We start from the raw sequence: 15,534 nt of genomic DNA on the forward strand, positions 1-15,534 counted from the left end.
AAAATTGGATTAATCGCTCAGACTTTTAATCTTTCTTGATACGAACAACCCTAAAAAAAACAGAAAGGGAATCTTATTTTGCTTCCCACACCAAACTTACTACTGAGGTGGAAGATGAAAAGGAAGTGGAGGTAACTTCCCCCCCTTTTTCTTGTGTGTGTTGGAGAGGATGGCAAGCTAACAAAACAATGGAGGCTTTGTGAGAGGGTCCCGCCGTGACAGGATTGTTAGGGGAAGCAGGGGGGCCGGCTAGGGCTTAGTGAAGCGAAGCCACTTCATTAGTCAGGGCTCTCCTTGCACCTCCTCCTCCCATCCATCCTCCCTCCCTGTCAGTCCCTCTCCGCCTTCCCTCCCCTGCTCACTCGTGGAGCCTCTCTCTGGCAGGACAGTACGCAGCGTAGCGCAGGGTTTTGACTCAGCATTGACGAGGATGTGCTTTTGAGGCTGATCGCAGTTGTTCGGCACAGTTTCCTCGCACGGTACCACCCGCTTTCAACTCTGAGGTAAGTTGTCTTGTGTTGTCATCCTTCCCATCTCGTCCTTGACCGCTGACTTGCATCTTCTCTGAGCTGCAGTTTTGGGTGTCGGATGACGGCACACAGCATTCTCAGTCAGGCCTCGAATGAACTACTGGAGCTTTAAGTGGCTTTAAAGGCATTTCTGGATGATAATTCAGTTTTTGTTGCCTCATCTCATATGTATGATGAAATCAGTGGAAATCTCCATGCTTCTGGAAGTTTCACAAAGCCCTTCTATAGTGCAGTGTCAGGTTTATTTGAGTTGATATTTGTGCGGTGCAGGGCATTGGGGGGAGGGTGCTGGTATGAGACTATGGCCTCAGCTGTGTTGACCAAATTATCAGTGTTATTAGGATCTACTTGCTTGTGATTGCTTTCTCCCCCCACCCACTGCCTCCCTTTGTCAAACACACACCCTCGGGGACGCTTGAGCGCCGGGGTAATCCTTCACATCCTGTGTGGGAAAGGGCAGAGAGGAGCACTCGGAGTAACCTCATCACTTCCTCGTGAGAAAGTCTGATCTACTAAAACTCACTGTGTCCAGAAAAAACAACAACATCCTGGCCGGTTTAAACCCAGTGGTCCGTTAGCAGCTTATTTCCTGTTCAACTGTCCCATTTCATTACTTCTCAACTTTCCCAAATGATTCACCAGGACACTTGGCTAAATGTCTTTTTATAATTTCTTGTGAATTTATGACGCATTCATAAGAAATTGGTGGACTTGTTGCCAAAGAAGTATCAAAGGTGCATGTGTACTTTAGTTGGGTAGAGGCATAACTGTAAAATTGGTGTAAAATATTTGAGTTATAATCCGTGTATGTCCTGAGTGAAGCTTAAGTCATTGGTTGGGGGATGCAGGTCATTCACAGGGCTTCTCATAGCTACTTCTTGACCCGGAACCAGAAGATGTCTGTGTAGTGCTAAATGCTAAATATATCAAAAGACGTAAAGAATCTTGGCTATAAAACTTCACCTTCATTTCATTAAGTGGATCAACCAATGATAACTAATCAAAAATGTTAACTGAACATGTTGTATGAGTCAATACAAATAGTATGGTAGTGAACCAACATGGGAAATAACATTTATATTATTATGGATTAGGACAATGGTCTTTACTGCACTCCATGAATTGATGATGTGGTTTTCTTTTCTAGTTTGACATTTTAAGAAATGTGCCAATTGGTTGTCCTTACTTAGACATGAAGTATGGTTTTTAGAACTTGGGAGGCTTAGCTTAGTTTAGCTTAAAGGTCCCCTATTATACTGTTTTTCATCAATAAATGATAGGTCTCAGATAGGGCTGTGCAATTAATCGCGATTACGATTATGGCTTGCGACGATTATGAAAACAGCATAATTGACAAAATACGATTATTTTGCTGGGTGCGCTTTCGCCCCTCCCTAAAAGCCCACTCGGCCACGTGTGAGTGACATGTGTTGTGAGTGTTCAGCGCGAGCGAAGATGTCAGAACAAGAGCAGCAACTCGTTAAAAAGAAGGGTAAAACTATTTCCACTATTTGCAAGTACTTTGTCTTTACAATTTAAAAAAAAAAATGAAAAACCTTTATTTATCCAGGTAAAATTCCATTGAGATCAATGATCTCTTTTTCAAGGGAGACCTGGAGATACATTTCACATCGCTAAAGATATGTGCCCAGTTAGCACTGTTAGCAACCAGGGCTTTAAGCAACTTGTCAACACGTTGGACAAGCGTTACGCGATGCCGTCTCGGTATTATTTCAGCAGGTCTGCGCTGCCTGCACTATATGACAAATGCCGTGGGGAAGTTGAGAGAGATGTGGCTTCAGCTGACTACTTTGCGACCACAACGGACCTATGGTCTAGCCCTGGGGTGCCCAACCAGTCGATCGCGAGATGTGTCTAAAAATAGAACAACAATATTCTGTTATCGTTAATGTCCTGTAACATAATCTTCCTGTGCCAGAATAATGCACTTGAACGCATCAAAGTTTTGTGATTGGCCGGCGTCACCCCATGTGTCGGGGCGTGGCTGAGGGTCTTCAGTACAGGTGGCTTGTCACCTGCCTGCGCTCATCTCTGAAACCAGACCATGTCAATAGGCTGGTGTTTCTTGCAAAAAATCTTTAAGAGATGACATGAGCAGCCCTACCAGCATTTGCCATGTTGGCCTAAACATTTTTATTTGATCTTAAATTGTAGTTCAACATTTATTTCCTGTTACTTCTGGACCATGACGGTTGGCCAGCCTTCAACGTTTAACTGAGTGGAATATGTTGAATATGTTTTACCAACATGTTGGCTATATGTTAAGGAGTTTTCAGTAGGTTGCGACAGTGCACTGCATCATATTTGATTTAATTTATTTTGGTCCAATTTATTTTTATTTATCATATTAATAATATATGTTTAGTATGGTTTTGGAAGTGCACTCAAATATATTTGTTGATCTTGTTTATTGGTAAAATATTATTTGTTTTAAAGTTCAATAAATGGTCAATGAATAATCGTCAAAATAATCGTGATATCAATTATTGACCCAAATAATCGTGATTATGATTTTTGCCATAATCGCACAGCCCTAGTCTCAGATATATACAAAACATGTCTCTGAAGTGTTTGCCTCGAAATACCAAATGGATCATTGTAGCATCCCACAATCCCCTCTGTTTCAGCCCTGCTTCAAAAGGGCTGATTCTCTGTCGGTTACTTTAGATGAAAATAAGGAGCCCCTCCCCACGCCCATCTGAGAGATATTTGGTTAAAAAGAACACAATGGTGCTCTAGGAGGAGATTCAGGTGATAAGGGGGGGGGGTGGTGGTGTTACCTTTGTTGGTGATTGGCTAATGGTTACACAAGCCACAAAATCGTTATGACATCATAAAGTGGCCAAAATCTGATCAGCTAATTTTCAGCCAGGTTTTTATATAAATGGATCAGGACTTTCAGAATGTCTTTACACAAAGGGGACACATGGTTATGTATAAAAGACATGAACAAGTGGATTTTGCATAATAGGTCCCCTTTAAATATTTTTTACTGTCTCAAAATATGTGTACCAGCTCGATCACCTGACTTTCCTTATTCACGCTCTGAACTGTAATGTGACGAGAAACATCTGTCTTCTCTTTTCACAGGATGAAGAAGTGAATCCTCTGAGATCGCAGTCATGGCTGTTCAGACGGGCATCCAGGTAAGCTCATCAGCATCTACATTGGACCAGGTGTACTTTGATTTATTGGCCAGAGCAGAGAGTAGTCCTTCAATCTATCATAGGTAGTGTTACAGTTTGGAACATTCACATGGCTCACCAATCTGTGGGCCATGTAGTGTAAAAAGCCCTCAGACTGGAGGTATTCGGATAAAAAAAGGTGCAGACATCTGTCTCCCACTCAGCAGCTGTGGTGAGCCCGCCTGTGTTTCGGCATGCCGTCTTCTTGTTGTTGTGCATGTCTGATGTTCCAGTGCTCGACCCCGAGGAGTTTCCCCGAACAGCTTTTAGGGGGAATGGGTGGAATGAACCACTTTTTCCCCTTTCCCTCCCAGCAACGAGATGTCATCCGTCCCAAAACCCAGAACAACAAACATATCGTGTTACAGACTGTCCCATGGCAATGAAGGGCTCTCTCATCTGGTTAGGAAAGTCCTCGCCCTCCCCACCCGTCTTGGACTGTGGATATGTGAAATATGTATCCCAGTGCTGTGCATAGAACATGTGGCGAGACACGATGTTTGTCTGTCCCACAAGACATCGACATTAGTTTATAATGTGGTCCATTCTCCTCTCTGCCTATTATATTATTCAAATATCATTTATTTTTGTCTAAACGCAGAGAAGAATAGTTTAGAGCTGCAAATATGAACTGCTAAGCTGCTAGCTATTACATTAATCACCAACTACTTTGCAAATCAAATAATTGGGTTTGAGAATAATAATACAAAATAAATATGATTTTGTTCATTTATGACAGTAAAATAAATATCCTTGAGATTTGAATACGCCATCTTAGGCACTTATCGACATTTCTTACAATTACTGATATTTTAAAGACTAAATCAATAATTGAGAATTTAATGGAAAATGCAGCTGTATTGCAAACATGATGACCCTTTAAAGACACGTCCTGGTTAATTAAAGCAACAGTAGTACATTTTGTAATTGGCATGGTGCGTTTGTATAAAAGACAACAGTAAAAAGTATATGATATTGGTACAATTTGAATGATATTGGTACAACGTGTCTGATATTGGTACATTGTGTCTATTGGTGCAGCTTGAATGATATTGGTATAGCGTGTATGATATTGATACGTGTCTGATATTGGTACAGTGTGTATGATATATCTCCCTGTGAGTATTGATCCTACTGTATGAGGCGCTGGTGATGCTGCAGAGTCTCTCAGAGCTTCACTGCTCATGTAGTGCACAGTCACATTGAATAACTGCTCACACTCACTGCGCTGCTCACCCATGCTGAACATCTACGCACTCGTGGAGCTATAAGTAGCATTTGTGAACAACTATTAATTCAACAGTAAAACACATTTTAAAATCTATTGTCTGGTAGGCTTGAATGCTTGAATGTTTTACTAACATCACAAGTCTATACTGATGGCTTCACAAAGGTCAACAGAGTTTACATGATGAGGCTTGTGATTCTAGCACTGGTTTGACATGTTTTTTTTTAAGTTGCTACATCCAGTTTTCTTTTTGACCTTTCTTCTGCTTTATTGTTTCGGGGAGTTTTAGTGGTCCTTAGTATAAGTGGCTCAGGTTAAGAGCATCAGATCAACCCTTAAAGCGTAAATAGTAACATACAGGCCAGGATTACAACACACATTCCAGCGCTTAATGAGGACAGATGTCTGATTTTAGTTTAATTGTCCGAATGCTCTCGGTGAGCGTGTATATGCACTCAGCTGGCAGAGAGAGGCTGGATTAGCTCATTTAAAACTTAAACACTACCCTGCCTTATTTTGTAATTGGCGGAGGAGAAAGGCACGTATGTTGTTGCAAACCTGCAGGGGGTTGTTGCCCTTTGGAACCAAGGTGTGTGTGTGTGTGTGTGTGTGTGTGTGTGTGTGTGTGTGTGTGTGTGTGTGTGTGTGGTGTGTGTGTGTGTGTGTGTGTGTGTGTGTGTGTGTGTGTGTGTGTGTGTGTGTGTGTGTGTGTGTGTGTGTGTGTGTGTGTGTGTGTGTGTGTGTGTGTGTGTGTGTGTGTGGTGTGTGTGTGTGTGTGTGTGTGTGTGTGTGTGTGTGTGTGTGTGTGTGTGTGTGTGTGTGTGTGGTGTGTGTGTGTGTGTGTGTGTGTGTGTGTGTGTGTGTGTGTGTGTGTGTGTGTGTGTGTGTGTGTGTGTGTGTGTGTGTGTGTGTGTGTGTGTGTGTGTGTGTGTGTGTGTGTGTGTGTGTGTGTGTGTCTTTTTTTGAAGTGAGGTAACCTTTTCACTTTCCAACATCAGGTGTTTTAGCTTTATGTATGTGCATGCGTATGTATGGGAATATTCCCCCCTCACATCTTTGCTCCCACCTCTGGGTCTAAATGTCTCCCTGATGGGGACGAGTGTGGAGGAATTTAACCTTTCCCAGAGCATTGAAGCATTTGTTTGCATCGAGATAATATTTCAACAAACAATCAGATTACACATTAATTTATTAAATTAGCTAACTGAATTGGCAATGTTAAAGGAGCAACCTTTGAAAATAGTTATATCATGTATTTTTTACAAAGTTTAATAGAATACACCTGATGAAGTCGTCCGATTATATTCACATTTTTTTTAATGGGAAGACATGCGTTATTAACTAAGGTTTGGTCAGATTTGATAAACGTGTTTTTTTTTTTGTTGCATTATGGGAATTATAGGATCCAGTGTTTAAGAGCTTGATCCACATACTAATGGGGACCTACAGTCTTGATCTCTGCTGCCTTGACTTTGATCTTTTAGTTTTCTCGTTGAGAATTCCAACATTTTCTGAGCCTGCATTAAAGAGCTGCTCTGTCTGTTGTCAGTAAGATGGATGAAATAAGGTTTCTGGTAAATACAGCACAAGAGATCTTTTTGTTCTGCAACATAAATTACGTCAGTGAATACCCCACAGCTTTATTTTGAAGCTTTCTGTGTCTTGAGAAATGTGTTTTTGTGCAGTAATATAAATCCCAATGGCTATTGTGGGGGTAACGAGGGCGATGCTAACTCAAGTGTTGGACAACATAAGTATGTCATCACTGCAGCACTGTGTTACTAAATCACTGCAGTAGTCCTTTGTTTTCACCGTTTGCATTCAATTAATTTGAAAGGCTCAATTCTTTTTAAATATTTATTAATAGAAATCCCATCATTAAGCACATTTTAAGTGTATTGGCCACATTTTAAACAGTCAAATTAATTCAAGAGGACATATGATGCTCCTTTTCAGGTTCATATTTCTATTTAGTGCCGCTACTCTAACATGTCTCCATGCTTTAATGTTCAAAAAGCTCTTTATTGTTCTCATACTGCCTGTCCTGCAGCACCTCTTTTCACCCTCTGTCTGAAACCAGAGTCCAGTCTGCTCTGATTGGTTCGCTGACCGCCCCTGTTGTGATTGGTCAACCACTTAGTAATGTGCCGCCCCTTAGTCTATCACGTACAATGTGTTGTAGCGTTAGCCAATAGTAGCGCAGGTGTTAGGTAGTGATATCATGTCGCTATGTTACAGAAGTAAACAAATAAGTTCTATGGAGGCGTTTCAGGCAGGGGTGTGTGGGAGAGAAACTCCCTTTGGAGGGAACTTTGGGATGTTAGTCTTTGCAGACCATTCACAAAAACACAATACAGGAAAGGGAAACCCCCAAAAAGTATATTGGGGCCCCTTTAAGACTCACTGTCACTCTCACAGCTTTATACCCAGTTATCTTTACATAGTCCCAGCAAGTAAAGAGATGTTCGACATTATCCAACAAACATCCAGTGTCTGGTTCATTAAAGATGCTAGACACAAATACACACGAACACACCCACACACAGTAGCCTCTGAGCCTCAGCAGTACATTACTATGACTGGCTCTCTGTTCTAATGGCCACAAGGTTTCCTGTTTGTAGGCCCACGAACACCATGAGTTCAAGGTCCCCACAAGACTGTTCCTTGTCTAAAGCACAATAACCCATTCACAGCAGGGGACGCAATTTCTTATCATTGCTCCATGACATGTGATGGAAAGGAAGATTAAAGGCTGTATCTCAAACAGATGTCAAAGTGGACGTGGGGAAAAGAGTTATGTAATGTCTGGACGAGTCGTGAATCAAAGAGCACAAACATCTGTTGCTGGTTTAAGATCATCCCTCCCTTCTGCCTGCAAACAATTAAAGTTAAAAACAAACAACATACTTTGAAATGGGTGTTGTAAGTTGTTTTTGAGGAAAAGAAGCTTTGTTATTCTGCTTATGAAATCATGAAGTGCCGGGAGAAATGCTAACTAATAGCCCATTTCACAACAAGGGACAACACAACCTAGACACCAAACCTTTCTGATACTATAAGCATAGTATAGTTTATATATTCAGGGTCAAAAAGAAACCCATAATAAGAAGTTTTAGACATATTCACGATTTGTTGAACCATGTTTTGCAGTGTAAACTCAGACTTTTTTTTACAAACCCTGATACCAGAAGTATTTCTTTCAAAGTCTTACAACTAACAGTGAGTAGCCCTCAGATCAAACGATGCGTATAAAAGCGGTTACTAATCTGCAAAGTATCTCTATTAGTGGAGATGTCAGTACAAGTGCAGTCTGTGAAAGTGACAAATAACTTCCATGTTTCATATTTGCAAGAGTAAACAACATATGACCCCCCCCCCCCATCCACACACACACAAGCTTTAGGAGTATCATGGGATAAAAATACCACGTTTCCGTCGAAAAGGGAATTAGACAATTCAATTGAAAAAAAGTAGTCAAGCCAGTTAAAACAGCTTGGTTTTGTTGGGAAAATTCATCATATTTTGTGAACACATAAGCATTTAACCAATGACCAATCATTTTGTCGCTAATCGTCCCTCCTCTCGTCTGCAGGTATGGTTCGGAGAGAAGTTTGATGCCCCGCTGCTGAGCCCCAAGAGCCCTCGCAGCCCCTTGGCACAGCGACACGGCCCCGGCCTCACCGACGTCTTCCAGTACGACCAGTGGCTGGCGGTGCGGCACGAGGCCACCCTGGTGCCCATGCAGGAGGATCTGGCCATCTGGCTCAGCGGCATGCTGGGTAAGATCCGCCTCGAACAGATTCTGATGTTTATATTCGACTGTAGTGTAGTTACATGTGTCCAAACCTCCCGAGGCGTGGAAAACTCTGAAGCAGAATCGACACGGCTCACCATGTAATTGGATTTGGACGCTGCCCAGAGTGGAACCAAATCCGGTTTCCACTGTTATTCAGGCACCTTTTGTCCCTTACGATACAATGGAGCAGAGAGGAAACTGAAACGGACTCTATTGTTGACTGCTGGTGAAACTGCTTTTTAGAAGTTGACCGTTTTTCTTGTGAGGAATGTTTCTAGGGGCTAAACACTAAACATGAGTTATCGTACGGTGACCGCGTTGACCTGAATCCCACATTTTTGACCGTTTGCTCGGATGAGTCCTGATGCTTGAGGGCCCGGATGCTGCAGGAACAGGTGGCTTGCAGCGGATAAAGTTTCGGGCCCCGAGGCGCGGCTCTTGTAGCGGGGAAATAAACTTTTGTCAGGCGATCTATTGTCACTTAGTTCTCTGGCTATTCTGGATTTGGTTCCCAGTGTGAGTTCAGCTCACAGGGCCTTTTGTGGAGTTTATTGGGGCGGTGCTTTACAATAAGGGGTCGTGGGAGAGTCAGTAGGGGAGTCACTAAGCTTTTTGTGAGTTTTAGAGTGAAAATATTTGTTGGTACTATTCCCTTTTTGAAGAAATCTTATTTCCTTCTTTTCTTTAAATGTGTATTTATATATGTGACCACAGTTTATTCATAAAGCCCAATATCAAAATCTATAGATTTTTTTCAAGGGACTTTTCAGAACCCCCTCTGTCATTAGAGCCATAGATGGATAGATAGATAGATAGACAGATAGATAGACACGTACTTTATTGATCCCAATTTGGGAAATTCTTTCAAGTAGAAGTGTGTTCAGACATTAAAATACAACACTTAAAATACTTTAAAAAGTGGAAAAGAAAAGTAACAATTAAAAAATAAAATGAAAAATATTATATCAAATATAAACAAAACTATATAAAATATTCTGGATAGTTAAAATAAAAAGCAGCTGATAAGAAAAAACTATTTAAATATGAAATACCATCACACAATGTGCAGCCTTTTTGTAAATCCCTACAACCAAAGACATCATACAGGGAAACTGCTAATAGAGAAAGGAAGTATTAACTCTAGGCTGTGATAAGTTTGGACTAAAAGTGTGGTTTAGATCCACAAATCTGATGAATCGTAATAATAATGTAATTCTTCTATTTTGTCTTGGGTTGTGCAGGCGAGGAGGTGAGAGCAGAGTTCTTCATGGAGGAGCTGGATAACGGCGTGAAGCTCTGCCAGCTGATCGGCGCGCTGCAGGCCAAGATGGCGGTGAGCTGCCCCTCGGCGCTCGGCACGGTGAGTCAGCCAGCATCCATGGTGGAGGGTTGGGGGTGGGGGAACATCTGAAGTCCAGCAAGCACGCTTGAACTTCCTGCTGTTGCAAATAAATGTTCCTCAGGGTGATCGTCATGTCAACTCGTCAATATTTTTCCTTTGTTATGGTTGTAAACCCCCTCTCCTCTTTATTTCTCCTGACAGGTGTTCCCTAAGAGGAAGATAGCATGTAAGAGGGACGCCTCTCCAGGGTCCTTCTTCGCTCGCGACAACACCGCTAACTTCCTGGCGTGGTGTCGCCAAGCCGGCGTGGAGGAGACATACCTGTTTGAGTCCGAAGGCCTCGGTAAGAAACCACCAAGAACTGGCCTAACACTAGTCCTATAAAAACCATGGCCAAATGTTAAGTTCAGTCTAACATCAGCCACCGAAAACGTGAACCTGTGACTGAGTAAATATGACCTTTGCTATGATCACTTAACATTGTTGTTTTCTTTCCTGGTTATGTACACATCAATGCGTGGTGCAAGAACCCACAGTTAATACTCAAACCCCAAAAAAAGAAATGTGGACCTCTCATAGTTAACATAGTAAAACAGATTAGACTGGTTGTAAGCTCCTGAGAATACCCCCGTTGTTTAAGCCGTACTTCTTAATGATTTAATAGGATCTGTTGTGCAGAGCAATCGCCCCGAGTACTCCGTCCTGAGGATCACTTCATTAGTAGTGGCTCTACCAAAAACTGTCTTGATGCGATTAAGAAAGAATACGTCTGCTGTGATTCCCTTACTCTTCCGTGTATATGCGTTTAATGAATGTCCTTGTGTGACTTTAAAGTTATGTTCTCTTCCGCACGAATCACCGCTGCAGCCCCTCGGGGAATATCTGTATTTTATGGTGTCACGTGTCCCGATGTAACACGTGAATTGAGTTTCGTTTTTCGCCTTATCTAACTGTTCGTTGTGTTTTCTGCCTCAGTGCTTCACAAGGAGCCCCGGCAGGTGTGTCTCTGTCTGCTGCAGATCGGACGCATCGTCTCCAAGTGAGTAGGTGGAGAAAGCGTCGAACCGTCAAAGATTGGCGATCACTTGGGATCCTAAACTGTGCCGTGTTTCTCAGGTACGGCGTGGAGCCTCCTGTGCTGGTGAAGCTGGAGAAGGAGATCGAGCTGGAGGAGACTCTGCTGATGACGGAGGAGCCGCCTCCGGCCGTCAAGACCTTCAGCGTCTGCTGCCAGCATGGTGGTCTCTACCAACCGGGGGTGAGTTCCGACCGACAGCTGATCCAAAACAGAAAACGTGCTCAAACGATACATCTGTGTAGCTGATTACATTAGCATCATATCAGGTGGTCCATGTGCGACCCAGTTGAAGCGCCCCGCGGGGTATGACGCATCACAACGGAGCACGTGGCGCTGTGACTCACACACTGTGCAGAGGCTGCGAAGAGGGGGGGAAAGGGACACAATGATGTGTTTATTATATAACGGTAGATGGTTAACAGATACATCTTTAGTTCTCATATGCACATGAATTGTCAACGACTAACAGAAGGATCATTAGTAATGTTTGGTGTTGTAAACCTCACCCGTTTTTCCCAACGATTTGAACTTGACTTCAGATTCAGATTTTTTTTATATTTCCATTTACAGTTTTTGAGGTCGGATCATCTTAAACCCATTCCTTGTCATTTAAAATATTGCGACGATAATTACTAGGAAGAAGAAGTACGAATATTTCTTCATGATCTCTTCTGGTGTTTTCACCCAAAAATGTAAAGTTCTCCCAGGGAGCCACTTATAATTCTACATGATACATAATGTAGGAAAAGTTACATTTAAAAATATTTATTTGGACCCTCTGTTCGGCTGGTTTATTCCCGTCCAGTTAGGTAAACAAGGTTAACATTATCCGAGTTTTATTCCCTGAGGACAGCTGGGCTAAAAATAACCACAGTCACTGAAGCGCAAGGCAGTTTAGATCAAAGTAAATTTGCTCCCAAACGCTTGTTTCCTTTACACATCAAATGACCGGTTTGTAAGCTGGAAGCATGTGCTGTTATTTATTTAATTATATCCTTAACACCGGTGTGTCTGCTTCACCTCGCCTGTACCTCGTGACCTCACAGCTACTCCTTATATGAAAGGCTTTTCTTCAGCTGTAACTGTTGGATTAAATATTTATTCTAATATTACCGTTTTATGATCCTCTTTTAGGAGCACGGCATGGACGAGCCTTCCTGCAACTGTTCCAACAGAGTGTCCATCGAGTATCTGTCCGAGGGCCGCTACAGGCTGGGAGACAAAACCCTCTTCATACGGGTCAGTGTTGTGCTCACACACACAGACACACACACACACACCACACACACGTTATGTCTGGTTCATCAAACCACATGTATCTTACTCGATTTCCCTCCACAGATGCTTCATGGGAAACATGTGATGGTGCGTGTGGGGGGGGGCTGGGACACGCTGCAGGGCTTCCTGATGAAGTACGACCCCCTGCGCACTCTGCAATTCACCACTCTGGAGCAGAAGATCCTGGCCTATCAGAAAGGCCCCCCCGGCCTGGGAGGACACCACAGCCACGCAGCTCCACCCCCCCCTCCTGACATGGACCCCCTTGCCGCTGTCAACAACCTCATCTCCTCGTCCTCCTCCTCTTCTTCCTCTTCCTCTTCCTCGTCCTCAGCCTGTAAGCCGGGCCCCGCTGCGACTCCGTCGTGTCGCTCCTACACCCCCTCCCCCGCCTGCACCCCCACTCTGCCCAGGAAAGGTGCTGCCGCAGCACCCAAGAAGACCCTGCAGGCGGCCTCTTCCTTTCCCAGGAAGCCCACCCAGTTAGCACTGAGCGGCCCCCCCAAAGCTTCCTCCTCTCTGCCCTCCACGCCGTCCCTCGGCCCGGGCAGTCAGGGGGCCCTGTTCCATCGCAGACCCCTGACTCCATCCCCGGCCTCTGCAGAGCCACGGCCCGCCCCCAAGCTGAAGATCAGACCTTCACCACGGAGCCCCCCCTCCCAGCCCAGAAGCCCCATCTGCCCCGAGCCGTCTTCCAAATGTCCCAAACCCTCCAGCCCCATCGCTGCATGTGCTCCTGGCTCCGTCACGGCACCAGTGCGGGCCCCCACTCCAAGAGATGCCCGGCCCCCATCGGGCTCCAGCCAGCGCTCTCGCCTTGCTCAGCGGCGTCCCGGATCTCCCGCCTCGCGCCTCCGACTAGAGGCCGCCAGGAGGGTGCGGATCGCCGCAAGAAATGCAACGACAGCATCTTCCCAATCCCGGACCCCCCCACTCAGCTCACAGACCACCAATACTGGCTCCCGGACCCCCAATCATGGCTCCCAGACCCCTACCCTGAGCTCACAGACCAGCAATACTGGCTCCCGGACCCCCAATCATGGGTCCCAGACCCCCACCCTGAGCTCACAGACTCCCAATACTGGTTCCCGGACCCCCATCCTCAGCTCAAAGGCCCCTAGCTCCCGTGCACCCAAGCTCTGCTCACGGACAGCATCTCCAGTGCTGCCGAAGCCCACCCCCTCCCTGCTACAGAGGAAAGACGTCACAGCCAAAGCCAAGGGGCCGGCCCCCACAAAGGTGGCTGCTGCCCCCCCACGCAGCACTGCTGCTGTCCCCGGGCGGGTCCCTCCTCCTCCTACTGTAGGTAAAGCCAATCAGAAAGCAGCAGCCACAGCACCGAGGGTGGGACGCAAGCAAGCAGCCCCAGCCAGCGGGAAGTCAGCAGTAAAACCTGACGATACTGCCCCCCAGAAAAGCAGCGCCAACATAAAAGCTTTGAGGGCCGAGCCAGGTGTCTGCAGGAAGGCCCCCCCACACAAGGGGAAGAGGGAGGAGCCGTACTTTGAGATGATCAGCAGGAGGAGGCCAAGGACGTGAGGACTGAGAGACAATAAGCAACTAATTTTATGTCTTCAGATTTATTTTTGTTTGTTATTTAATAGCGTTTTATTTTGTATGTTTTAATCCAAAAGATGTCGCGCTCTCTACGTCTTTGTGGTGATTTTAATGGTCTTTTTTTTTTTTTTAAAGGTCAGCTAACCTGCTTAACATGAGATCTTGCACAACGTTTACATTTTCACTTTTGTTACAAATGATTTGTGTTTTCTGACTTTTAACAGAACAAAGGGTAGGAAACGCATAATCAACACTAACCTCAAAGCTTTATCATCCCAACGCACCAGCCTAGGATACAGCCATGGTTACGGAAAAGGCACTTATACTGTTTATGAACTTTTGCAGGATGGCAAAGAATCCTGCTTTTACCAAAGTTGTGTACTTCCTGGAGTTCAGCGACACAACTGGAACACAAATCATGTGTGTGATGAGCTTCCCTCCCCAGTGAGAACAACCTTTCCACTGGCGGATAGTCAGACAGTGAAGTTTGGTATGTTTGAATAATGATATCTTCCTGTTGTGTGCCTTCAACAGAAGTCTGTAGTTTCTGAGCGGCATTAGAATGTATTAGATGATCGGGGGGGGAGGGGTTTAATGGTTTTTACTGATACAAATTGCACAGTGTACAAGCACTCATGACTTTGGTTTCCCAGAGTGAACTACTGATCTAACGCCTCCTTTTCTTTTAAACAGAAAAATGCTCTAAAACTCTTAAAGAGCTAAACCTACCTTTTGTATATGGTTTCTAATGTTTGTGTATTACAAATCTAGTTTTCTATGTGGTGTATGTGTATGTGCGTGTGTGTATATATATATATTATCAGTTTGGCACTTTACAGAAACCGCCGTGTTTGTCAGAGTTTGAATGTTGAGTCTTTGATTGTGTCTCTTGTCCCAGCTACCTTTTTGTCATTTTGAACAATAAATGGACAAATGTTTTAAAGATTAACTTGGCTTACTCTGTTATTCAACCTGTTAGGCTGTAACAGGTTGTTGCTTCAGCAATTTTTTCAGGATTTGTTTCCACTCTAAAGCCGTAAAACTTACTTAGCCTGAATACCAAACTAAGTCCTGCAGGTATTCAGACTGTGGGAAAAACCACAAAAGAACAGGTGCTTACTAACCGGCGGAGGATTTGAGGTGAAATACAAATGACTGTATAAAACGCTTATCAAGAATTGATAGCCTTTAAGGTTGGTAATGTGATAATTAGTTACCAAACCCAACTTATTTTGATAAGTAAATGTATCTGGAAGAAGACATATCAACGTGTTTGGACACAAACATCCCTCGATAATGTATTATGTGTAATCGTAAGTAGAAGTATCCTTGTGCTCCCCTAAATAACATTACACTTTTAGAGATGGCTTCAATTCCAAAAGCAAATCTATCTGGGACATTTTTTCAAAACATTGGAAGCTATCTGAATTAAATAAAATGTTTATCCTGTATGTTAGGTGATAAATATGTTAGAGAAAAACGACTTGAAAAGCTGTTGTAAGTATCTGACAGAATGACA

At 43.9% G+C, this 15,534-nt stretch overlaps 1 protein-coding gene across 2 annotated transcripts in view; it reads left to right on the forward strand.

Annotated features, from left to right (window-relative positions):
• Nucleotides 1–14,964, forward strand: part of gas2l3 (growth arrest-specific 2 like 3) — a 28,267-nt gene extending 13,303 nt beyond the window's left edge. The window contains exons 1-9 of one of the 2 annotated variants that reach the window (XM_034075136.2): nucleotides 294–503; nucleotides 3,642–3,697; nucleotides 8,557–8,743; nucleotides 10,002–10,120; nucleotides 10,304–10,445; nucleotides 11,078–11,141; nucleotides 11,219–11,360; nucleotides 12,315–12,419; nucleotides 12,522–14,964. In XM_034075136.2, coding sequence (XP_033931027.1) covers nucleotides 3,674–3,697; nucleotides 8,557–8,743; nucleotides 10,002–10,120; nucleotides 10,304–10,445; nucleotides 11,078–11,141; nucleotides 11,219–11,360; nucleotides 12,315–12,419; nucleotides 12,522–13,997 — 2,259 coding nt within the window. In that variant the 5' untranslated portion in view covers nucleotides 294–503; nucleotides 3,642–3,673 and the 3' untranslated portion in view covers nucleotides 13,998–14,964. Of the gene's footprint in view, nucleotides 1–293; nucleotides 504–3,641; nucleotides 3,698–8,556; nucleotides 8,744–10,001; nucleotides 10,121–10,303; nucleotides 10,446–11,077; nucleotides 11,142–11,218; nucleotides 11,361–12,314; nucleotides 12,420–12,521 lie in introns of those variants that run through there. The other variant, XM_034075137.1, reaches the window with a different exon arrangement.
• Nucleotides 14,965–15,534: the final 570 nt, after the last annotated feature.

Source organism: Pseudochaenichthys georgianus, chromosome 23, assembly GCF_902827115.2.
Source record: "Pseudochaenichthys georgianus chromosome 23, fPseGeo1.2, whole genome shotgun sequence".
In the NCBI taxonomy this organism is placed as follows: domain Eukaryota; kingdom Metazoa; phylum Chordata; class Actinopteri; order Perciformes; family Channichthyidae; genus Pseudochaenichthys; species Pseudochaenichthys georgianus.